The sequence below is a fragment of the Lepidochelys kempii genome, chromosome 7 (assembly GCF_965140265.1).
Source record: "Lepidochelys kempii isolate rLepKem1 chromosome 7, rLepKem1.hap2, whole genome shotgun sequence".
Taxonomy (NCBI): Eukaryota; Metazoa; Chordata; order Testudines; family Cheloniidae; genus Lepidochelys; species Lepidochelys kempii.
Window position 1 is genome coordinate 17,132,656 of NC_133262.1, and position 27,391 is coordinate 17,160,046.

General features: G+C 39.7%; 1 protein-coding gene across 12 annotated transcripts in view; it reads left to right on the forward strand.

The window, feature by feature from the left end:
* GRM7 (glutamate metabotropic receptor 7) overlaps positions 1-27,391 on the forward strand; it is a 538,586-nt gene that overhangs the window by 385,422 nt on the left and 125,773 nt on the right. For all 12 annotated transcript variants that reach the window (XM_073351193.1, XM_073351189.1, XM_073351192.1 and 9 more), the window contains one exon: positions 26,139-27,074. In XM_073351193.1, coding sequence (XP_073207294.1) covers positions 26,139-27,074 — 936 coding nt within the window. The remainder of the gene's footprint in view (positions 1-26,138; positions 27,075-27,391) is intronic.

A 27,391-nucleotide genomic window follows, 5' to 3' on the forward strand; every position in this document is an offset into this window, starting at 1 on the left:
CCAAATCTAATTTTCTGTGTACCAACTATAGTTGTCTTAGGGATTGATTGATTGACGAGCATAACTCGAGCAAGATAATTTAATAGTTTTAATAACACTGCAACAATCCAATTATGTCCTAGAAAAGACAGGTGCTGGGACATTACTCTGAATTTTGTATTACTTTCTTTAATATTATTTTCCTGGCCCAAGCCAATGATATGTAAAGTTAGACATGATAGGAAAATTCCTGCAATGTTGATGTTGATCTGTTTTAAAAGGGAAAACCAGGACTAAATCATTTGACTAGCAAATACTGGTCTTGACTCAATCTGGGAATTGGTGAGATAAATAGGGTGAAGTACTTTGAGTTGATGGGAACTTAAAGGTAAATGCTATCCAAATTACACACATGCCATTTGGTACGTCTCTAGTTATCATTTCCACTTTTTTAAAAAAAGAAATATATTAGTTTTGGCAGACACATTCATATTTCAGCCATAAATAATAGAAAAGTCTCATTTGATGAGCAGGGATAAAAAAGCAGAAAGAAATAGATCAATACCTTCCTGAGAGCCTGGGGCAAAGGCAGTGCATACCAGTACCACCTCAGGAGCCCTGAAAAGGAGTTGTATCAGAATTTCTGGGTTCTATTCCAGTTTTGCCATAAGCTTCCTAGGTGACTTTGACCAAGTTACTTAGGGCTCGATCCTGCAAGACGCAGAGTATTCTGATCCAGATCCAGAAGAGCACTTCAGCACCTGCTTAACTTTAACTCTGTGAGTAAGTACATGAGAAGTCTGAATGGACTAAAGTTAAACAGGTGCTTAAAAGCTTTGCCATATTGGAACCAGAGTCCTCAGCATCTTGCAAGCTTGATTTATCAAGATATTGAAGAATGTGCATAGCTTTAGGCAAGAATGTAGTTGATTTTATGGGACAACTCACACACTTTAAAGTTATGCAGATGCTTATCTTGCTGAATTTGGGCCTATATCTCCTTGTACATCAGTTTCTATATCTATAAATTGGGGATAGCATTACCTGCCTACCTTCCACTTAACTTACTATATGATTAAATTAATGAATGTTTGTCTCGTCATTTCAGATCCCTGGATAGAAAACAATATAGAAGTGCAAAGTACAACAGCCTAGTGTTTGTTGTTTTAGCCTGTGTAAGGAGTAACCCAAATCTAACCTCATTACACTAATTTTTCTATTCTAGTTGCAGTGAAGAGGTTCTGAAATTAAACACAAACAAAATGTATCTAAGTTTTCCAAATCTCTCTCTCTCAAAAAAAGGGCAATTTCACTGTTTGAATGAAGGTTCATTCTGACTCTTACTATCTGAGCTGGTTCACCCTCCCATATTCATAAATGGCACAGTTTTCTCTGCATGCAATCTGAATCATAGATTCATAGATTCATAGATATTTAGGTCAGAAGGGACCATTATGATCATCTAGTCTGACCTCCTGCACAACGCAGGCCACAGAATTTCACCCACCACTCCTGCAAAAAACCTCACACCTATATCTATCCTATTGAAGTCCTCAAATCATAGTTTAAAGACTTCAAGGAGCAGAGAATTCTCCAGCAAGTGACCCGTGCTCCATGCTACAGAGGAAGGCAAAAAACCTCCAGGGCCTCTTCCAATCTGCCCTGGAGGAAAATTCCTTCCCGAACCCAAATATGGCGATCAGCTAAACTTTGAGCATATGGACAAGATTCATCAGCCAGGTACTACAGAAAATTCTTTCCTGGGTAACTCAGACCCCACCCCATCTAATATCCCATCACAGGCCATTGGGCCTATTTACCATGAATATTTAATTACCAAAATCATGTTATCCCATCATACAATCTCCTCCATAAACTTATCGAGTTTAATCTTAAAGCCAGATAGATCTTTTGCCCCCACTGCTTCCCTTGGAAGGCTATTCCAAAACTTCATTCCTATGGTGGTTAGAAATTTCGTCTAATTTCTAGTCTAAATTTCCTGGTGGCCAGTTTATATCCATTTGTTCTTGTATCCACATAGGTACTGAACTTAAAGAATTCCTCTCCCTCTCCAGTATTTATCCCTCTGATATATTTATAGAGAGTAATCATATCTCCCCTCAACCTTCTCTTAGTTAGGCTAAACAAGCCAAGCTCCTTGAGTCTCCTTTCATAAGGCAAGTTTTCCATTCCTCGGACCATCCTAGTAGCCCTTCTCTGTACCTGTTCCAGTTTGAATTCATCCTTCTTAAACATGGGAGACCAGAACTGCACACAGTATTCCAGGTGAGGTCTCACCAGTGACTTGTATAATGGTACTAAAACCTCCTTATCCCTACTTGAAATACCTCTCCTGATGCATCCCAAGACCGCATTAGCTTTTTTCACTGCCATATCACATTGGCGGCTCATAGTCCTCCTATGATCAACCAATACTCCAAGGTCCTTTTCCTCCTCTGTTACTTCTAATTGATGCATCCCTAACTTATAACTAAAATTCTTGTTATTAATCCCTAAATGCATGATCTTACACTTCTCACTATTAAATTTCATCCTATTACTATTACTCCAGTTTACAAGGTCATCCAGATCCTCCTGTAGGATATCCCTGTCCTTCTCTAAATTGGCAATACCTCCCAGCTTTGTATCATCCGTAAACTTTATTAGCACACTCCTACTTTTTGTGCCAAGCTCAGTAATAAAAAGATTAAATAAGATTGGTCCCAAAACCGATCCTTGAGGAACTCCACTGGTAACCTCCCTCCAGCCTGACAGTTCACCTTTCAGTAGGACCCGTTGTAGTCTCCCCTTTAACCAATTCCTTATCCACCTTTCAATTTTCCTATTGATCCCCATCTTATCCAATTTAACTAATAATTCCCCATGTGGCACGGTATCAAATGCCTTACTGAAATCTAAGTAAATTAGATCCACTGCATTTCCTTTGTCTAAAAAATCTGTTACTTTCTCAAAGAAGGAGATTGGGTTGGTTTGGCACGATCTACCTTTTGTAAAACCATGTTGTATTTTGTCCCATTTACCATTGACTTCAATGTCCTTAACTACCTTCTCCTTCAAAAATTTTTCCAAGAGCTTGCATACTACAGATGTCAAACTAACAGGCCTATAGTTACCATGATCACTTTTTTTCCCTTTCTTAAAAATAGGAACTATGTTAGCAATTCTCCAATCATACGGTACAACCCCTGAGTTTACAGATCCATTAAAGATTCTTGCTAATGGGCTTGCAATTTCATGTGCCAATTCCTTTAATATTCTTGGATGAAGATTATCTGGGGCCCCCGATTTAGTCCCGTTAAGCTGTTTGAGTTTCGCTTCTACCTCAAATATGGTAATGTCTACCTCCATATCCTCATTCCCATTTGTCATGCTACCATTATCCCTAAGATCCTCTTTAGTCTTATTAAAGACTGAGGCAAAGTATTTGTTTAGATATTGGGCCATGCCTAGATTATCCTTGACCTCCACTCCATCCTTAGTGTTTAGCACTCCCACTTCTTCTTTCTTTGTTTTCTTCTTATTTATATGGCTATAGAATCTTTTACTATTGGTTTTAATTCCCTTTGCAAGGTCCAACTCTACCATGACTTTTAGCCTGTCTCACTTTATCCCTACATGTTCTGACCTCAATAAGGTAGCTTTCCTTGCTGGTCCCTCCCTTCTTCCACTCCCTGTATGCTTTCTGCTTTTTCTTAATCACCTCTCTGAGATGCTAGCTCATCCAGCTTGGTCTACAGCTCTTGCCTATGAATTTTTTTCCCCTTTCTTGGGATGCAGGCTTCTGATAGCTTCTGCAGCTTTGATTTAAAATAATCCCAGGCCTCCTCTACCTTTAGATCCATAAATTCTTTGTAAAATTCTGAACAGTCTCTCTGAATTTAACTGTGTGTTTATAATTGTACCAGCTAACTTGACTAGCTATTTTTAAAGGGAATCTTTCATCTGCTGCCTTTATTCTCTTCTGTATCACACAGACTATATGAATCCCATTTTGATCAGACCTCTAATACTGGGTGTTTTGGTACTTGACATGTTGAGGCATGGCTGCAGACACAACTGAGTCTAGTCCTCTATCTTTCTAATATCGAAAGATGTGTGCTGTATAGATCAAAAAAGGCACAATCTTGAGTTGCAGTGCAGTGGTCATGAAAAGCCAAGCACTGTGACCTGTTGTCATTATGATGGAGTGGATTCCTCATTACAGAGTGTGTTCTCATTCATCAAAGATGCCAGCTTTCATTTTTTCAGCTGTATTTCACCTAAGTTCATGACACTTAGGGACAAGCTATTTTATGCCAAAAGAGCATAAAACACTTGGGGGTTGCTCAGGCCACTTTTTTCATGGGTATTTTTGATTGTCCCAATCGCTAACCAGACAAGCTGTAAATCACTTCTTTAGCTAAGCAGAATTTTAGCTTGTTGTATGTGATCAGAGAAGCATTAGGAGTTGGCAGAAGTGCAGCTTGTGGGAAATGACCGAACAAATACAAATTTTCCTGTTTGGAGCCTGAAGTGAGTGAATTATGCCAGACTCTTACTCTGAACTTTACCAAATTACTTAACTATTCCATTAATTTCCCCATGTATATATAAAAAAAGGTTTAGTAATGCTTATTTAGCTATCTCCTATGGGGAGTTTTAAAGTAACAACTAAATAATATTTGTAAATAAGTACAGACGTTCTAAATGTTATTGGGACAAACCCCAAAGTCCTATTCCGATTTTACTCAATTATTTCTGAAGCAAATGCCTTTGTGTAAGTTTAGGTAACTCTTACCTGAGTCAAGACATCAGGATTTTACTGAAATATTATTACTACTTTTGTCATGGTTCTAGGGCTAGCTGCACCTTTTGACCACGTCTCTGGTCTCTCTCAGTGCACCTCCACAGGTGTTAGGCCCATTTTCTGAGATGGAATCCCATGATTCTCCCATCAGCAAAATTTGAAATCAGCAAAAGGCCGATACACAAGTCTAACTTACCTAGAGTCTAACCATCCTCCCCCTCTAACTTCACTCAGAATCTCAACCTCTGGATTCATCTTTGCATTCTGTTTGATTCTGAGAGGAGTTCTAAATTGAGCCCCAAGTTTTTGTTTTCCCAGCTCACACTCTTGGAACTGGCTGCCCAATGCCTGTTTAGTGAGCAAAGCAGGGTATCGCAGGTGGAACTTCAGAGCAGATGGTTCTTACATTGCATCTTAAGTGTTTGCTGGGAAGTGTCCACACCCTCATTCTGGGGTGCATTTGCTCTGAGATATACTGATGCATTGCACTATGTAAGAGCTATAATATTACAGGCAGCTCCAAATTCATCCCAACTTTTCTGAGAAAGCTCTTTTATAAATCAAATATTTTAAAGGAATGAGATGGAATCTTGTTCTTTGTTAATTAAAAGGACTGACAGAATTATCTGATTCTCGGAGTTTTGGTTGTAAGGGATACAGTCTGTGACAATTAGAATTCTGCAGCACATGTGCCCTTCTTATAGCAAGTACTTTGTGATAAAACCAGCATGGTGGTATTAGTGCTAGTGATGTTTAATGTAGCTGCGAGCTCAGTATGCATGAACTACTTTGAGATTTGCTGGATCCCCTTAATCGAGAGTTCTGGCTGGGAATGTTGTGGTAACAAGCTCTCTTCTTCCAAACACTTTTGATCTGTTGGCATTGAGAAATGTCTCAGCATTCTGCAATGAATTTGACAGTATTGGTTTTGTACATCTTTGAATAGTGTTTACTGTATTTTTTTTACAGTTTTTCTTATTTTTTTATAACAAAGTGTAGTCACAATACAGTAAAAGGTACTTTAGAATGAGAGACACAGAGAGATGTATTTGCATATTAACTATTAACCATTAGAGACTCACCTATCAAGCTGCAAATCCTAGATCAGGCTATTAAACTGTTGCCGTTGTAGGGTACCACAGCTATTGATAATTTCTATTGTTACAGATGGATACTAAAAATTAGAACTAATCCCGAACCAAAACCTGAGCTCCCGACACCTCAGAATTTTACAGGAGGTTCAGATTCTGACCTAGTTTCCAGAACTGAGTTTCCTGGCTCCCCCATTTCTATTATGAATTAAATCCTATTATGAATTAAAATCCTAAATCCAAATATCCACAAACTTTGAGAGGGCTATTCATTGAACTAGGTATTCTGATGTAAAATTCACAAGCTCAGACCCATCTCTAATAAATATGCTGTTGAAACATATACTAACCATGCAGCTTTTTTATAATGGAAAAACAGAACTATTTTAGACAAATTACTTGTCTGTGGTCAAATAACTGGTCAGTAGTAGAGGTGGAAATAGAAACTCTTCTCCTCTAGCCACTACGTCACACTCCTTTAAAAAGAAAATATTAAATGATTTCATCAACATACTCACAGACCATTTCTGATATCAGTTGCTCAAAGATAGCGCTGCAACATTGAAGTAATCTGCAAGTGCTTGGAAGGTAATCTGTGTGATAATTAAACGGCGATCCTTCAGTCTTTACTCAGGCAACACTCCAACTGAAATCAGGGGGAATGTCATTCAATTTAAGAGTTCAGTTTTGGATCCATAGCAAGCTGTCATTTTCCCTGCATGATGCTGAAATTTTGTATTTAAATATCTTCCAAATGAAATGCAATAGTCTCTCCTTTCTTTTGAGCAACTGGTGCAATCAGAACTGTTTTTTTTTTTAAATAAAAAGCTAAGATTTCATATAGCTCACGTTAGATCGGTATGCACTTCGATAAATTTTCAGCTGGAAGCAAACAACAAGACTTCTTGAGGGACCTAGGGGTAAACTTTCCAGAACATATTTGTCGTTTTGATGAGGGGAATATATGACTGCAATACAATGAACAGCTAATAGAGAAAACAGATTGTTTTTATTAATTTTTAAATGAATACACTGGATTCTGAACTTAAGTCCAGGAGATAGGAACAGCTCTCCATTTGGGATCTTCAGGTAATTTTCTGTATGCATGTGATTCATCAGAGAATCATGAGGTTAAAAGACATTCCCGTTTTGCTTATTTTATTTTGTTTGTGGGTTTTGTTGGAATGGATTGTGTTTGGGTCAATGTAGTCCTGATGAAAGGTGCTGAAAAGACAATGCTGGGAAGTTAGGCCCTGGTCCAGCAAAGCAACTTAATCATGGAGCAGTCCCATTATCTTAAATGAGATGTCATGTTCTAAAGTTAAGCATATGCTTGCTGGTTAGGAGCCAAAATGTTTCTGTTTCTCTACAGAACAGTGCAAGACTCACCACAGACATTATTATTTATTTGTATTATCATAGCCCCAGTAGGGTGACCACATGTCCTGATTTTATAGGAATAGTCCCATTTTAAGGTCTTTTTCTTATATAGGCTCCTATAACCCACTGCAGGGTATGAAGGTATTTGATGTTCCATTCCTGTTTAATTATTGGTCTTTTTCTGAGATTGCCAGCAAGGTTATTGGTTAGTGCTGGCTTTGATGATATGGTTGGACACCTTGGGAACAGTAATTAGATATAATTTCCAGCGTTGGTTATTTGACAGTGGCTCCATTATCTGCACCTTCATTTGATGACCTACAAAAATTTAGTTGGTAATCCTAGCCCAGTCCCCAGTATTTAGGTATCTGTATAAATCTGGGGATTTATGGGAAAAGAAAGGATAAAGGAAACTTTATTCAGAAATGTGATTTATATAACAGTGTCAGATGGAGGATGAGAAAATAATGTGAGGTAGGGGTTAGAATTTTGCCTCAGCTAAAATTTCTCAGTGTTTTTGGTCTTGTCTAAATTACAGGAATACAATTTGGGAGTGTGAGGAGTCATCAAAACCCCAAACCAGAAAATTATCAGGACGACAATTAAATTGTCACCCAAACAACCTCATTTCTGTCACCATGAAAGAAGGGAAAAAACCCTAATCCACCTTTAAAAATCAGTGTAATCTCATCTGGAGCACAAACACTGAAATGGTTCAGTCATGATTGTAATGTTATTGCATGGCATCAATATTGAGCAGAGTTAAAATTGTTTTTGCGCATTAACGGTTCATTTCCATACCTGGTACACCCATATACGGTAATGGGTTGAGATTTCTTTTCAGTCTAACTTTCACTGGAAATGTTCTGGGTTTGTAATGCTTAGTTTGGGGATAATTACACTATCTGCCTTAACTACCTGATATGTACTCTCAACCTTATCTCCATTTTAACATAGTGGGTTTCTGGTTTTTTGTTCTGGAAAACATATGCTGCATCAATTCAGTTTAAATTCACATTGAATATTGCCATGTTTTGGTAATTAAAAATATTAAAAACATTGCAGTAAATTAATCTGGGGATGGAGGAGGGTAATAGAAGCACGCTTTCTACCCACATCCATGCTTGAAAATAAAACACAAAGTTATAGTCAGGCTTAATAGCATTTAAATAATTAATCTACAGGTTTACTATGCATCAATACAAATTTATGACAATAATAATTTTCTCTGAAATTGCAGATGAAGCACTTTTCTGAGTGCAGTAAGCATGCTAAAATGTGCTGGGTTGAATGCAGAATTAATAGCCCTTTGGATCTCATTAAGGGCATTATTAGAAGCACTCAGTACATCTAGATTGCCTTTGGCTGTTACAATAGCTAACTGGTGGGAAACGATAACAAATATTAAAGCAGAAAAATGAATAACAGAAGGAGAATAGAGCAGGATGAAACTTCCTGGACAAATATTTTATTAGCCAAAACATCAAAACATTTCAATTTTTTGTTTTGAAACATTTTGTTTTGAAATTTTCATAAATATAATTTTAAAAAAAACTAAACACACCTGACAACAACAACAAAAAACATTTTGGTCAACCCCAAACAATTATTTTTGCAGCCAGTGAATTGAAGAAATCAATTATTCACACGGTTCTAGCACACACAGAAAAAAACATTAAAAGAAGCCCTTAGCCAAGAACTTACCATGAAGTAAGCAAGAAGATCACTAGGGGTAGAAATAAATACAGTGCAGAAATAAAGGTGATATTTAGGCTATGTCTACACTTAAACCATTACAGTGACACAATGGTTTTGGAAGTTCTGAAGTGCTTCAGAACAGTGCGATGGGGGTGCAGAGTATTTCTATCACTGTAGGTAATCCACTTCCCCAAGAGACTGTGGTTAGGTTGATGAAAGAATTCAACCCCCTGAGCCCATTCAAATGGTTACCATTTTAGTTCAAACAACCTGCTAAGGAAATATTTCTGTCATTCCCACAGAAGTGGAATTTCCCACAAAACCGTTTAAAATGTATGATTATTATTTTATAATATTATATCTTTTGCCTTTGTGCTCACAGAGGGGAATGGGGAAACAAGTGCCAGAAAGCAGCTTTTGTTTAGGAGAAGAAGAAGAAATCACAGAAAGATGTTTGTATCTTGACGAGGCAAAGCAATTAACCGATTAGAGACATGACATAAAAATAAAAGCAGGGACTACCGAATACAAAATTCTGGAGTGTGTAGCAAAAGTGTGTGATTGCAGTCTTTAGTGAATGTAGTTTTATTACCCATTTCAAAACAGAAAAGGTACCGATAGATAAAAGAGGGCAATAAAATAAAGCCCAGTGTTTGCCTGAGTTTTAGCTCCAGCACAATTCACAGAGGACTATTATGAGGACAACTTACACTTTGAAATGATGATATGGCATGAGGGATGCAAAGAAGGTTAGAGGAACTAAGGGTCAGGTTCTTTGCTGCCTCATACCAAACGCTATCACTTGCACCTATGCAACGTGGATTTCAAATGACACCATCCTGATCTAGGGGACTTCCACACCCACTTAGCACAGATGTGAATGGCAACTCCACCTGTGAGCCAGTGGAAAATCAGGTCCTAAATTTGTGTAATTTGGGGGGGCGGGCAGGGACCATCTTTCTTTTCCTGTGTTTCTACAGTGCCTAGTGCAATGGGGTCCTGGTCCATAAGTCAGGCTCCTAGGTGCTACTATAGTACAAATAACAGTGTCACCTAAAGAAACATAGTGACCCCAAAATATTGGAGACACTGTAATTCTGGGATCAGCTATGGATATGGAGCCTGATCATAGAATCATAGATGATTAAGGTTGGAAGAAACCTCAGGAGGTCATCTAGTCCAACCCCCTGCTCAAAGCAGGACCAACACCGCCTAAAACATCCCAGCCAGGGCTTTTCAAGCCAGGCCTTGAAAACCTCTAAGGATGAAGATTCTACCCCCTCCCTAGATAACCCATTCCAGTGCTTCACCACCCTCCTAGTGAAATAGTTTTTCCTAATATCCAATGTAGACCTCCCCCACTGCAACTTGAGACCATTGCTCCTTGTTCTGTCATCTGCCATCACTGAGAACAGCCGAGCTCCATCCTCTTTGAAACCCCCCTTCAGGTAGTTGAAGGGTACTATCAAATCCCCCCTCACTCTTCTCTTCTGCAAACTAAATAAGCCCAGTTCCCTCAGCCTTTCCTCATAAGTCATGTGTCCCAGTCTTGGATTGTCTGTGCACTGCTGTATTGCTCTCCCAGCAGATGTCAGGGTGATTGAAGTCCCCCATGAGAACCAGGGCCTGTGATCTGGAAACTTCTGTCAGTTGTCTGAAGAAAGTCTCGTCTACCTCATCTTCCTGGTCTGATGGTCTATAGCAGATGGCCACCACGACATCACCGTTGTTGCTCTGGCCTCTAAATTTGATCCAAAGACTCTGAACAGGCTTTATTCCAGTTTCATACTGGAGCTCGGAGCAATCATACTGCTCTCTTACATACCGTGCAATTCCTCCACCTTTTCTCCTCCATCTGTCCTTTCTGAACAGTTTATACCCATCCACAACAGTGCTCCAGTCATGTGAGTTATCCCACCAAGTTTCTGTTATTCCAATCTGTTGATCCTGGAAACCTTTCAGGGCATACTACTTTGTTCATATATGGCCCAGTAGTAAGTATATGATGTTTTAGGCCCTGAGTGTGAGGTGTTGAGCACTATTGGAATAGTAATAGGTAAAGCTATGTATCACCTGCATATTACTAATACTAGAGTCCATGTAATCTGATCAGTTCACCCAGTGGTTTCATGTAGATGTTGAAAAGGAACATGGAAAGAACTGAGTCTTGCTAGATTCACCCAGTAAAATTTTCTGTCAACTCTTGAGTCAGGTGGATTGCAAATCACTAATAAGGTACCCATCAGTCTGAATCTCTTATGATTTACTAGATGTGTCAAGGAAAATCTTGGCAATCAAGTGAAGGGGATGAAAGGTCCATCCATAAAGGCTGGCAACAAAGCAGAGAGAAAAACAGTATCAGACAAGATCCACAGCCCAAGAGAAGTGAATAAGAAATATTGCGAAGTAGTAATGCTTTCATTAAACAAGAATAGACATGCTGGCTAAGAAAAAATCCTGACCACAACGTTAAAGTTCCTCAGGAAATCAAGAGCGATAAATTGTTCCTTCAGAATCGTATTCAAAATAGAAAAAGACGCTGTGAAAGAAAATCCAGCAGTCAATTGCAGAATTCATGATTGGATTTCTAATGGTATAATCAATACTCTTTTGGAATATAATAGCAGTGCTCAGAGCTCTACTCATGCCCACTGGAGTTCTAGAAATCATTTTATCTTAACACAGAAATGTTCTTACAGGAACTGGTGATCAATTTAGACACTGTATCTTGTCTCTGTTGCTTGAGAAGCATTAGTTAATGTGTCACACTCTTGGCCATTGTCAATACAATAGTATTCTAAAGGGTATTTTGAAAGTTGCCAGATTTAGACTTCTGATTTAAAACAAAAAGTAGAAAGAAAATGAGAGAGAAGGACAGACACAGCTGCATCCTTAACTCGTTCAGTTGTGCCTGGTTTTTGAAGCATATAGAGATATTCTGTGAGGTTAGACACTGGCTCTCAGTTACACCAGTGTAAACACAGACTAACTCCATTGAAGCCCAATGTGCTGAGAGCATCCTTGTCAATCCTACTTAAGAACTAGGGTATAATTTGAGGATGGAGCGAAACAGTTAAATTTGAATGCATTTTCTCTGTATGCTGAATTATCAAATGCAAACTTGGTGTCATGAAGGCACAAGCTTGTAACATGACACAATGATTTTGTCCTTTGTCACTAAGGGCTACATTGTGTTATTTCTCCAGACTGCTGAGTAGAGCTGGTGAGGAATGTCCTGACTTCTAGGAACTGTAGGAGGGACCGTGTTACAGGAGAGACACCAGGAAAGTGAGCACGATTCATCTCTATTATTTTGATACAGGGTGAACAAAGCTAAAATTGGTTCCTTAGCCCTGCTTACTTATTTGTGGCTGATGTAGAAGGAAACCAGGTCCATGACGCTGCGTGACACTCCCTGGGTTACCCATGGTTATGAGGCACCTTGCTACCACCTGCCCGTAGCGTAAGGGAGCTTTATCTAGTCTAGTCTGTCTAGTTGGCAGCCGGTATCAAGTGGAGTGCCCCAAGGGTCGGTCCTGGGGCCGGTTTTGTTCAATATCTTCATAAATGATCTGGAGGATGGTGTGGATTGCACTCTCAGCAAATTTGCGGATGATACTAAACTGGGAGGAGTGGTAGATACACTGGAGGGCAGGGATAGGATACAGAAGGACCTAGACAAATTGGAGGATTGGGCCAAAAGAAATCTGATGAGGTTCAATAAGGATAAGTGCAGGGTCCTGCACTTAGGATGGAAGAATCCAATGCACTGCTACAGACTAGGGACCGAATGGCTAGGCAGCAGTTCTGCGGAAAAGGACCTAGGGGTGACAGTGGACAAGAAGCTGGATATGAGTCAGCAGTGTGCCCTTGTTGCCAAGAAGGCCAATGGCATTTTGGGATGTATAAGTAGGGGCATAGCGAGCAGATCGAGAGATGTGATCGTTCCCCTCTATTCGACATTGGTGAGGCCTCATCTGGAGTACTGTGTCCAGTTTTGGGCCCCACACTACAAGAAGGATGTGGATAAATTGGAGAGAGTCCAGCGAAGGGCAACAAAAATGATTAGGGGTCTAGAACACATGACTTATGAGGAGAGGCTGAGGGAGCTGGGATTGATTAGCCTGCAGAAGAGAAGAATGAGGGGGGATTTGATAGCTGCTTTCAACTACCTGAAAGGTGATTCCAAAGAGGATGGCTCTCGACTGTTCTCAATGGTAGCAGATGACAGAACAAGGAGTAATGGTCTCAAGTTGCAGTGGGGGAGGTTTAGGTTGGATATTAGGAAAAACTTTTTCACTAAGAGGGTGGTGAAACACTGGAATGCGTTACCTAGGGAGGTGGTAGAATCTCCTTCCTTAGAGGTTTTTAAGGTCAGGCTTGACAAAGCCCTGGCTGGGATGATTTAACTGGGAATTGGTCCTACTTCGAGCAGGGGGTTGGACTAGATGACCTTCAGGGGTCCCTTCCAACCCTGATATTCTATGATTCTATGACTCTCCCAGCTATGAGCAGCACAAGCATTCCCCTCTTGGTGCGTGTGGGCCCTGCTGTCCCTCATGCAGACTACCAGTAGGCACATTCCAACCCCCCGAGTCCTCAGAGGATACCCTTGTGATATCCAGCCCCTTATCCAGTGGACACTCACAGAATTACCAGGCCTGCTGTTACCAAAGGAACAGTGAACCACCGCTTACTAGCTTGCCTTAGGATATGGCTCCGCCTAAAACACTGTACTTAGATTTGTTTATGGAGAAACCACATATACGTTTATTTAATAAAAAGTAAGAGATTCATATGCTAGCAAACAGAAGGGTTATGTATAAACCAACTGACATGCTTTCTATGGCCTAAACCTAACTAACAATTTATCCTCCTGCCTAAAGCAGTTTATCTCACCCAAAGTTCTTTCCAGCATTTTCAGCCAAGCCTGGTTTGAATCCTTTTATGAAGTAAACCCTCTGTCAGTTTACTTCTTAGGTGAAGGTTAACTGGATTCATCTGCTCATCAACCCAGATATGGTTCCAAAAGTGGACTCTTTACTCGTAAATAGAGTGACCCCTGCTGTTTTTGTTTTTTCTTGCATCTCCAGCAAATTATTGAATAGCATTTTGATCAGACTATAAATGGCTGTCCTTTGTGAACTGTACAATACATAATATTCACAATAATAGCCAGAGAGAAAAAATGTCTCTTCCCCCCTGTCTGGCAGGACTATGTGGATCACCATTTGCTGATCTGCCTTAACTTGCAGACCTAGATAATGTACTTTTCAGCGTATATATGCTCACATCATTTTCCATACATACATCTTGAAATGACCTGTGACATACAAGCTTTCACTAGAGACCTTACATGACATTTTTTGGTGGACTAGTATATAGCTACCAGACCCAGGGGATTCCTATAACCCTTATGTATCCCTGTGCCCCCTGCCAGTCATCAAAAACTGGTCACTGAGTCATACCCTGCCTCCTCCCTACTCCCTCTGTGGTTATGTGCACCCGAAGGGTGAACCATACTCATGCTCTCCTGAGCTTAGGGATGATGATTATTCATGGTCCTTGTGTGAGTGCATAAAGTGCGCAGAAGGCTCTTTGTTCCCCCAGGAAGACGGGCTAGGGAGAATACGGCCTTAAAGGTGAAAATCCTAGCTTATCTGTAATATCAATTGTCCACTGCTATCTGGCTGCTGTGTTCTCGTCATCAGTCAGAGTTCTGACATTTGCCAGCATTCTGCTCTTTAAGTGAACTCTAGTACCAGCCAATTCACAGGAATAGAACAGGAAGAATAAGAGTGCAATGAATGACTGAATATATTCATGACTGAAGAAAAACCTGCCACCTTAAGTGTCTGGTTTTGTCACCGTGCTGTTCACTGGGACTTTATCTGTACTGCAGTCCACCTGGAGAGCTCTATCGATCTATCCATGATCTAAGTGGAAATTATTTGTTCTTTTAATGTAAGGACTGATTCTAAAAACTAGCAGGAATAGTTATATGGGACTGTCCTCTCTCAGGTGCTATAATATCTTCTAAGAGTATTATATTTTTAAAAAGAAGCTTAAATATTTTAAAGCTGCTTTTAATATATATATATATATATATATATAAAGGGATACAAAATAAGGGAGAACAACTTGTACTTTAGGGCACATCAGTAACTTTATTTCCAATACTGCTGTGCTTACTGGAGCCATTATTAGTTACTTTGAAAATGTCTTCCAGGTGTAACATATATACATATATATTTACACACACAAAACCAAAGAGCAACCTGACCTACATCCACTCCACCCCATGATAGCCATTAAGAACAATACAATTTAAAATCAGTTGGAGATGGGAACACTGAACACCTTTGTAGATCAAGCTCTTAAATTGTAGGAAATAATCAAGGTCTTGATGCTTCAACATGATCCACACAGGCAGGTCCTTTCACCCACAGAGAATCCCACTGAAGTCAGAGTGTGTCTGCACAAGAGCAACACCCTGCCAATCCAGTTCAGATTCCAGGACTAGAATCTCAGAAAATCATTCTTCAGTCTTCTCACAGAAACCAGGCAAGGATGAATACAGTTGTTTTACAACCAGCACATTTTCAAATATAGTCTGTTCCTTGCTACTGTTTAAAAAAAAAAGGGGGGGGGGGACTTTAAAAGGCTTTTTAAAGTTAACCTGCAGTTACATATTCTTAAAACTTTCAGTGATAATCTTCTATGATTTCTTGAGAACTAAGTGATTGATTAGGCACAATCAGAAATCTCCAAGATTTAAGTCTGTAAAACTCCCGTTCCTCTTTAACTGTTTTCAGTTAATCCCATGCAGACAGTGACATTAAAATAAAATAACAACAAAAAGAAAACTCCTTTTAGTTGCAATGCATTGGGATGTTAGTGGTGCAGATTTGCATCTTTTCCTGGTAGGTTGGTTTATTTTGTTGTTGTGATCTATTTAATAAAAGAAAGTTTAGTTCAGATATTGCAATTGGCTATATTGACTGTGTATTATTGACGTATGCTTAGCTTAAAACCATTATCATTTTAAAGACCAGGATTTAGAAATTAATTAGAAGACATTAATGGCTAAGCCCTAGGAGCTAAGTCATGAAAATATTATCATCTGTAAGACTGAATATACAAAAAACTGTTTAAACTGCTGACTTAGTAACTGGAGTCTGCAACCAATCTCTAAGGTAGTAATAAAGCTGAGAATGATCCTCAACAATTGTTTTCCAATATGTCCATAAAAATCATGGCATAGTTGTTGTTAAAGCCAGAAGATGGAAAGTGGTTATTTTTTCTAGCAGAGTATATTAATTAACACTAATGTAATTATTTCTGAACTGATTTTGATGTTAAACATTGTGTGAAATAATTTTGTTTGGTACAAGTGTCTCATAATACAAATGTTCATGTTGAAGAGGAAAAAAGTAATGTTTATATTATATATGTATAGTAACAGTTGTTTTATTCATTACCATGGAGAATTAGGACAATGTCTTGTCCATAGTGAGCATAATTAGAATACATATTGGAAATTGATGAAATAATTCTGAACTTTGAGCCTTTCTGGAATAGGGGATGGGCAGAAGTTTAAGGAGAACGGGATTATGAATTAGAGAGAACCCAGAGCCAAAATGGATTTTTCTGTGCTGTAGGGGAAATAATTCATGAGGAAGTATGGTTTTGTGGTTAAGGCCTTGCACTTGGACTCAAGAGCAGAGTTCATTTCCCAGCCTGGTCACAGATTTTCTGTGTGACATTCGGCAAGCCATTTAATCTCTCTGTGATTCAGTTTTGGCCTCTCAGCAAAAGCTATATGAGTGCTAGCTTGATCTCCTTTGCTGGTCACAACTGCTGTGGTCCCACACGAGCAAAGGCAATCTTTCAAGTAGCTAGGGCCCAAACCAATTTGCATCCTTATTTATTACAATCAGATCTTGAATTGCACCCAGAAAATGAACTAGCAACTAGTACAGATATAATGTATTTCCTGCAAGAAGTACTGGTAAACAGGAGTGCTGCTTCATTTGAAGTTTCCAGATGTTCTTTAGATAAAGCCCTGTGTACAGCCTCTTAGACCTTGTCTACACTTGTCCACACTTGTAACCCTTTGTAGGGTACATGTAGCTACTTCAGTGAAAGGCAGGCTGTGTCCATGCTCACTGTGGTGTGTAGCTACACAGGGCAGGGAACGGCTCTGGGAGGGGGGAGCTGCCAGAGCTTTTCCCTTCTACCTCCCCGTGCCAGAACCTTCCCCCACTACTGGAGTCTTTCACTGCAGCAAGGAAAGACTCCAGCAGTGGGTCGGCAGCTGGGACCCTACTACAAATATGGACGCTACTACAAATAAGCAGTGCTTGGGTGTGTAGAGAGCAGTGTAGGGTATATACCCTAGGCTTAAGACATGCAGGGCACTCTGGTCACCTAAGCAGTACCTTACTATCTATACTGCTGTTTATGAGCATGCTAGTTTGGCATGCACTCTCTGTACTCTACACCCCCATCATAAGTGTAGACCTTCTCTTACCATACAGTAATTTGGGGGCAAGGAGTAGCTAGGACATACAGGCCTGAAGGTTCAGGAAGCAGCCCGTCCGCCCGAGTTTCTTTTCTCTGCTCCCATAACACTTCGAGTGTCACCAAAGGATGCTCCCAGCCACAAGCTGCATGTATCCTTCTGGTGAGTGAGGGAGCAGCAAGGGAAGGGGGAAATAGTGTAACCAAATGGAAGGGAGACAAGAGTTAGCAAAAACATGTAAAAGGGCCACAAAGGGACCAGAATAAACAGGACAGGAAAAGAAAGGGAGAAAAGGAATGGAAAAAGAGTCCATGGCAACTGTGTCAGAGGGCATGTTGCAAAGGGACATGGGTGAATACCCTGCCAGTCCTGGTGATGTTTTTTTTTTTTAACAGATAATGTTTGGAAATCACTTTGCAATAACATTGCCTTTAAGTCTTTGTTACTGTGGTAATAAAGATAATGACTATCAACACTCAGCATCATACTCCATTTCACCTAACTTTGCATACACAGTAAAACAATGGAAATAAAACCAACCCACATGAGAGGTGTGTGTGGAAAAAGTGGAATTGGTGCAGATAAAAGGTACTAAATAGTACTTATCCCAGAATAATGACTTAGAACAATCCAGTCCTCACAGTCAGATCAGTATTACTTTCTGACCAACAGTGTCCAAACCAATGGGGAAATCTTACATGATTGGTATGTAAGTAATGGATTATCACTCTGAGGTCATCCATCAAACACACCAACACCATATCTGTGCCTTATAGGGCCAGAAAACAAACTACCAGGCTCTCTTCAGATGCCTTTGGAATAGCCTCTTTCTTAATCACTTCTACATTAAAAGGAAGGTTCAGGACTGAAGGGATAGATGAATTTCAAATCGTAATCAAGAGCCTGTGATTTCAGCTTTTCCTCCGGTGTGAATGCAGTAGCACCTGCAAACATGTGCATGCAATTAAAATTTGCAGGCATCATAGTAATTATTCACAGAAAATAGGCATGCATTTCTGGAAATCTAGGTCATTACCTGGAACAGAATCCAAACATTCACACATTTCAGCTGAGTGAATAGGAAGGAGGTGATGATATTTCATTGTAGTGCCCTTCCCAATGGCCTCCACAAACCATGACATGCAAAATTTCTATATGCAGATGGGTAGCATTTGTTTCCCTCAAGCATGCTCTTCATCAAAGGATGGAAGCCAGCCAAATCCAGCCAGGATAAAAGATTTTTTTCTTTGCTCCTTGTCTTTCTGGTAGGAGGAAAACTGTCTTGAATAGGACTATTTTTATTAGCAAGGAAAGATGTAAATTCCTCCCACAATTTGAATGATAAATGTGTTTCAAGAAAGAGACAATCTTACTGAAGTAGAATCCTCTTTATACTGAACCGGTCAGCTGGATAGATCTATGCTACATTCTTAATTTAAAAAACTTGAACACATGGAAGTACCTCCCCTGCCCTCCGTGTATTACTCTGTGCAGTCCTGCTCGCTACCTGGTTAATCATGTGAATATGTGTGAAAGTGTTTGTGCGTTCACGTCTGGGAAGCAGTGTGGGTATTGTTTTTGTGTTCCTTGTAGAACCAGTGACATTGCTTTGCCCCATCAAGGATTGTCTCTTTTTTTTTCCTGCCAGATGAGCTGTTGAAATAAGATCAAGAGGTGATGTAAAGCAACAGTAATAAGTGCTAAAGAACTTGTACCAGGTGTTCCTAGAACAAGGTGCTGTAGTAACATCTGGTGCCCTTCTGATTTCAACACAACAATTCTTTCCCCATTTTAAGTATCTGAATCAAGGTAGGGATGTCAGAGAAATGCTTCTGAATTATAAACAATGAACCTCTGATACAGTGGATTCAGCTCCATCTTTGTGCTACAAGTGTAGACACCCTGTCTCTTTTAAAACATACACACCATCACAAGCATCTACACAAGAACCACTGCTTTGCTACAGAATAGTGGTTTAAGTATGGCATATGCCATCAAATAGCTTTTGTGTTAGATAGCCAGAGTTTTGCAACACTCAGAGGAGAAATGATGTGCTGAAAATCACCCAACAGGCCAGTGGCAGATCCAGGATGAGAATTCCAATCCCCTGAGTCCAAGTTTGTTATTCTGTTGTCTAGGCCACATTGCCTCCACAAATTGTAAACCTCTTTGGTATGGATGTGATTAAGAAAGATATTTTCAGGCACTCAGATTGGAGGAAATGGCAGGGTGCTGTTAACATACACTCTCACTTTGTAGTTGTTCTCCTCACAAAATACTTTACTATGTTGGGAGTTGGCCCATTTGAGAAATAGGCTCCTGGATGAAGTGGGTTCAGTTTGTACTTGTCATGGGACAATCTGACGCTTTGTTTTCTTCCAGATTGTATCACTGCATGAGAATGGCCACACTGGGTCAAACCAATGGTCTGTCTAGCCCAGTATCCTTTCTTCCAACAGTGGCTAGTGCCAAAAGCTTTGGAGGGAATGCACTGAACAGGGAAATTGAGTGATCCATTCCCCATTGTCCAGTCCCAGCTTTTGGCAGTCAGAGGTTTAGGGACACCCAGAGTATGGGGTTGCATCCTGACCTTCTTGGATAACAACCCATTGATCAACCTGTCCTCCATGAACTTATCTAATTCTTTTTTTGATCCCAGTTATACTTGTGGCCTTCACAATACCACACGACAATGTGTTCCTTAAGTTGAATGTGTGTTGTGTGAAGTACTTACACTTTTAGCCTTCACAACATCTCCTGACAACAAGTTCCACTGGTTAACTGGGCATTGTGTGAAGAAGCGTTCCTTTTGTTTGTTTTAAACCTTCTGCCTATTAATTTAATTGGGTGACCCCTGGTTCTTGTGTTATGTGAAGGAGTAAATATTCACTTCCACTACATCATTCATGATTGTATCAGCCTCTATCATATACTGCCTTAGTTGTATCTTTTCTAAGGCCCAATCTTCTTAACCTCTCCTCATATGGAATCTGTTCCATACCCCTAATAATTTTTGTTGTCCTTGTCTGTACTTTTCCCAATTCTAATATATTTTTTTGAGATATGGCGACCAGAACTGCATGCATTATTCAAGGTGTGAGCATACCATGCATTTATATAGTGGCATTATGATTTTTCTGTTATTATCTATCTCTTTCCTAGTGGTTCCTGACATTCTGTTAGCTTTTTTGACTGCCACTGCACATTAAGCAGATGTTTTCAGAGAATTACCCTCAAAGATCTTTGAGTGGTAACACTTAATTTAAAGCCCATCATTTTTTATGTATAGTTGCGATTATGTTTTCTAAAGTGTCTTACTTTGCATTTATCAGCATTGAGTTTTATCTGCTCAGTTACCCAGTTTTGTGAGACCCCTTTGTAACTCTTCACAATCAGCTTTGGACTTAACTATCTTTAGTAATTTGTCGGCAAATTTTGCCATCTCACTGTTTAGCTCCTTTTCCAGAACATTTATGAAAATATTGAACAGTTTATTGAACTATTTATTCCTACCTTTTGTTTCCTATCTTTTAACCAGTTATTGATCCACAAAAGAACCTTCCCTCTTATCCCATGACTGCTTAGTTTACTTAAGAATCTTTGGTGAGGGACCTTGTCAAAGGCTTTCTAAAAGTCCAGGTACACTATATCAACTAGATCACCCTTGTCCGTATGCTTGTTGACCCCCTCAGAGAATTCTAATACATTGGTGAGGCATGATTTCCCTTCACAGAAGCCATGTTGACTCTTCTCCAACGTATCTTGTTTGTTTGTTTCAACTCTAATTGCGGATGTGTCTTTCCTATCAATTAGCTTGCCATCAGCAGCAGAGTGGGGCCTGAAAGAAATAATACTCAACTGTTAAAAATGCAGTGGAAGCTTCCACCCCTTCGAAACATGAAAAGAAAGAATCTAGCCCTGCAGGCCTTACACAAGCAAAACTCCCCTTGACTTTGATGGGTGTTTGGCCTGAATGAGGAGCCCCAAGGGACAGGCAAATAAAAGAAATAATGACATTTCTTTGTAACAGTGAAATGAAAAGCTTTTTCTCTGGCCAAGACACAGTTTTTGTATTTCTTCAGTAACAGCTGAGAAGCTCTCTCTAACATCTAACCACCTTGCATTGCTTAAGCTGCTTTTGACTTTAGCAGTGTCGTTAACTGAAAGAAGAGAAGCAAAACCTTGAGTTTTGGTTATGTCAGCTATGTGAAGGAAGAACAGATTTAAAAAATATTTTGTTTTTTTTTTAAAAAAGACTGTCCATTTGTAAATTATAAGGGTCCTTGAGTACTGTTTAGGTTCTCAACCAATTTGATTATTTAAATAGCATTTCAGTTCACCTCTTTAAAAGAAGCCTCAGAAGCACATGTTTTCAGGTGAACTATTTTGAAAATACTGCATCTTACCTGGGTATGATCCTATCTGCAATTAATAAAAAATATTCGAAGTGTGGCATAAAAAGAGCTACCAGTTTTGTAAATAATGCAAGTGCAAGCAGTAATCAAATATGATTTGACAAATGGAAATTACTGTGGTAGCAGAATTCTCTTTCAGATGCAGGATTTCAAAACCAAAATTAGATTCAAGGCAGTTGAGAGAATAAATAATAATAATAATAATAATAATAATAAACCTCCTCATAATTTACCATCTCTTGGAAAACAAGCTGATAACCTTAGAAATACCTAAGACCTAAAGTATAGACAATATGTAATATATAAACAAACATTTTGTTGTTGTTTGGGTTTCTTTAAGAAGTTATAAACCAATAAGTTACTTTAAAGACAAACATATCTCAGATATGGTCTTTTCTTTGTGGGGAAAGTGTCTGTAGCTACAATCAGATCTGTAATCTCACTATGACAGCCTTCTATGTCAGGTGGCATATTTGAGAGGCAGATTTTCATTCTTAATTTTTTAGCCAGAAGCAAAAGAACACTAACAAATCTTTGAGGCCAATGATATTGAGCTATCATGGTGTATACCCAGTCAACAAATAAAGGACTTTCCATAGTTTTGCCTGATCATCTGTTTATCTCTCTTTGCACATAGTATATGCACAAAATGAGATACCTTTAGGCTGTCCCAAATATCAGGCCATGCTATAGAATACTTTTGAGAATATGGAAATTCACCCATTATAAGCTTATAATAGAAGAAAAGTATGATAATGTATTAAGGATTCAGTTGTATGGTTCCTTGATATTTTAGCACACAGAAAATTAGTACAAATCCCTCAACTACTGCAGATTAGGTTAGAATAGAAATATGAGATCTATGAAACTCTGTATGGTAGTTAGAATGGGGAAGATGGGAATCAGAATGCGTAAATTCGGTCTCACAACTTTCTTGTGGTGCAACCTTAAATAAGTTAGTTTAAGATCTCTCCTTCTCAGTCTGCCTACCTATGAAATGGTTATAATACAACCAAATGGGTGTATAACTATGTGAAGCTTAAGACAGACAACATCTCCTCTATTTTTCATCATGTTGGACGACTGGACCAAAAGAAATCTGATGAGGTTCAGCAAGGACAAGTGCAGAGTCCTGCATTTAGGAAGGAAGAATCCCATGCACCGCTACAGACTGGGGACTGACTGGCTGAGCGGTAGTTCTGCAGAAAAGGACCTGGGGATTACAGTGGATGATAAGCTGGAAATGAGTCAGCAGTGTGGCCTCATTGCCAAGAAGGCCAACGGCATATTGGGCTTTATTAGTAGGAGCATTGCCAGCAGATCGAGGGAAGTGATTATTCCCCTCTATTAGGCACTGTTGAGGCCACACATGGAGTGTTGAGTCCAGTTTTTGTCCCCCCCACTACAGAAGGGATGTGGACAAATTGGAGAACATCCAGCAGAGGGCAACGTAAATGATTAGGGGATTCGGGCACATGACTTACAAGGAGAGGCTGAGGGAACTGGGGTTATTTAGTCTGCAGAAGAGAAGAATGAGGGGGGATTTGATAGCATCCTTCAACTACCTGCAGCAGGATTCCAAAGAGGATGGATCTCAGCTGTTCTCAGTGGTACCAGATGACAGAACAAGGAGTAATGGTCTCAAGTTGCAGTGAGGGAGGCCTAGGTTGGATATTAGGAAACACTATTTCACTAGGAGGGCGGTGAAGCACTGGAATGGGTTACCTAGGGAGGTGATAGAATCTCCATCCTTGGAGGTTTTTAAGGCCCAGCTTGACAAAGCCTTGGCTGGGTGATTTAGTTAGAGTTGGTCCTGCTTAAAGCAGGGGTTTGGACTAGATGACCTCCTGAGGTCTCTTCCAACCCTAAGATTCTATGATTCTATGTTTTTCATTGCTCTTTTAGGGTCTTTTTTTTAAGGGGTCTTGTCTTTTATGTGATTTGTAGAGTTAAAAATCCTATCCCATTTCAACTTCTTATCATAGGTGCTGGAACTAGGGATGCTGGGGCTGCTACCAAACCTCCTGGCTTGAAGCGGTTTCTGTCATATACAGGGTTTACAGTTTGGTTGAATGGCTCTCAGCACCCCCACAATACAAATTGTTCCAGCACTTATATTTCCCTCTTGCTTCCTTTTCCTTCTGCAACAATTCATTCTGACTTCTCAGCGTGTAACTTAGACACTCACCACTTTACTACAATTTATGTAATTTACACCACCACTTACATCACCTGGCTATTTGGCCCAAGGAGTGTAAGTGACTTGCCTTGGTTGATCTGACGAATCGGTAGCAGAATTGGGATTAGAACTCTGTAGTTCCTGGCACCTGGTGCCCAGCTTTTCAGTGAGACCACTTTGTCTTTATTATTATAATTAAATAATTATATTTATTCATTTAAACTACTGGAGTCAATATTCTTTTGGCTTCTATAAATTATGCACCTTTAACTCAGCAGAGTTGTGTATAAATTGTGTATATTGAAGGTTAATGAAGTTTCTAATACAGTGCCAGACCTTTGGAATATCTATTATTGTGGGATTATTTTTCTAACATTCTCAGCAGTGTCCCTTGGTAGCATAGCAAGAAGATTAAACATTTGGAGCGGCATGTGATTTTTTAAATTTTTTTAAATATATTAAATGAAGTTGAGCCAGGACCAATTTTGAATTAAATCAGGAAAGTATGACCTAACCCTTCATGTAAGACTTCCAAACCGTAGCTTTCCTATATATATTAATAGTCACAAAAAGCTAACTCATTGTCTTTAAGGTCAGAAGGGACCATCATGATCATCTAGTCTGACCTCCTGTACATTGCAGGCCACAGAACCTCACTTACCCATTCCTGTAATAGACCCCTAACCTGGTGTCTGGCTGAGTTATTGAAGTCCTTAAGTCATGATTTAAAGACTTAAAGTTATAGATAATTGACAATTTACACTAGTTTAAACCTGCAAGTGACCCTCCCTCATGCTGCAGAGGAAGGCAAAAAAAACAAACAAAAAAATAAAACAGCAACCCAGGGTCTCCGCAAATCTAACCCAGGGGGAAATTCCTTTTTGACCCCAAATATGGTGATCAGTTAGATCCTGTGCATGTAGGCAAGATCCCTCAGCCAGACACTTTGGAAAGAATTCTCTTTAGTAACTCAGAGCCCTCTCCCATCTCGTGGTTGCATCTGTGGTAGAACTCGTGGTCCTTTGTGGCACTAAGATCAGAATGTGGTCTGATAAATTCACATTAGGTCTGTTAGGACCTATAAAGTGGTCATTTCTGGTTCTGCTTTGGCATATTTTGAAGATGTTTACAGTTTGTATCTTGTCTAGTACTTGAAACCTTTGTTCACCAGCCCAGAGATATGGAAGAGTGCAAGGCTAGAGACAGGTTTCAGAGTAGCAGCCGTGTTAGTCTGTATTTGCAAAAAGAAAAGGAGTACTTGTGGCACCTTAGAGACTAACCAATTTATTTGAGCATAAGCTTTCGTGAGCTACAGCTCACTTCATCAGATGCATACTGTGGAAAGTGTAGAAGATCTTTTTATATACACACAAAGCATGAAAAAACACCTCCTCCCACCCCACTCTCCTGCTGCTAATAGCTTATCTAAAGTGATCACTCTCCTTACAATGTGTATGATAATCAAGTTGGGCCATTTCCAGCACAAATCCAGGTTTTCTCACCCCCCCCCCCCCACAAACCCACTCTCCTGCTGGTAATAGCTTATCTAAAGTGACCACTCTCCTTACAATGTGTATGATAATCAAGGTGGGCCATTTCCAGCATAAATCCAGGGTTTAACAAGAACATCTGAGGGGGGGTGTAGGAAAAAACAAGGGGAAATAGGTTACCTTGCATAATGACTTAGCCACTCCCAGTCTCTATTCAAGCCTAAGTTAATTGTATCCAATTTGCAAATGAATTCCAATTCAACAGTTTCTCGCTGGAGTCTGGATTTGAAGTTTTTTTGTTGTAATATCACAACTTTCATGTCTGTAATCGCGTGACCAGAAAGATTGAAGTGTTCTCTGACTGGTTTATGAATGTTATAATTCTTGACATCTGATTTGTGTCCATTTATTCTTTTACGTATTCAATTCCCGCTAAAACACATGAAGCCATCTGTGTTTTTATTGCTTGCTTGATTTTTTTGGCTAAGTAACAACTCAGTTCAATTCCCTAGCAATACCTGACACTAACATACAAATAACCCCCCTCTTTGTATTTCACATTTCTCATTTCACAGATTGAAGACATGCAATGGGGTAAAGGAATACGTGAGATCCCATCATCTGTCTGCAGTCTGCCTTGTAAACCAGGTGAAAGGAAGAAGATGGTTAAAGGGATGCCATGCTGTTGGCACTGTGAGCTCTGTGATGGGTACCAGTACCAAGCTGATGAGGTGACATGTTTGCTCTGCTCATATAATGAGCGACCTAATGAGAACCGCACTGGATGCCGCCCTATACCCATTGTGAAATTGGAATGGCACTCTCCATGGGCCGTCATACCAGTCTTCTTGGCTATGCTTGGAATTATTGCCACCATTTTTGTAATGGCGACCTTCATTAGATATAATGACACTCCCATCGTCCGGGCTTCTGGAAGGGAACTCAGCTATGTCCTGTTGACTGGAATATTTCTTTGTTATATAATTACTTTCCTGATGATTGCCAAACCAGATGTTGCAGTGTGCTCCTTCCGACGTATCTTCTTGGGCTTGGGGATGTGCATCAGTTATGCAGCCCTTTTAACTAAAACAAACCGCATCTACCGCATATTTGAACAGGGCAAAAAGTCAGTGACAGCACCTCGGCTTATAAGCCCAACATCACAGCTGGCGATTACTTCAAGTTTAATATCAATTCAGCTTCTAGGGGTTTTCATTTGGTTTGCAGTTGACCCACCCAACATCATCATAGATTATGATGAGCAGAAGACTATGGACCCTGACCAAGCCAGAGGAGTTCTCAAATGTGACATTACGGATCTACAAATCATTTGCTCCTTGGGGTATAGCATTCTCCTAATGGTTACATGTACTGTGTATGCCATCAAGACTCGGGGTGTCCCAGAGAATTTTAATGAAGCTAAACCCATTGGATTCACTATGTATACTACCTGTATAGTATGGCTTGCCTTCATTCCAATATTTTTTGGTACTGCACAGTCAGCTGAAAAGGTAGGTGAAAATGAACTGTTAGACTGATATATCAGGAGTCACTGCAGCTATAAATTACAGTCCGAATAGACCAAAAAAGAGCTAGCTATATAAAATATATTACTGTTACGTGTAGCAGAATATAACCTTACTTTTCTTCCAATTACTTGGTGGGCCATTCATTTGATAAATTGGCAGATGAGCAACAGGAATCAGTTGAACTATTAATTTCATTGTTGTGTCTGTTTCAGTTGTACCTTTCCAGTATGGTGAATGGGGTAGCTGTCATGCTACCTGAAATGATGGCTCTTAAGTAAGTTATTTTGAGTATGAGAGAG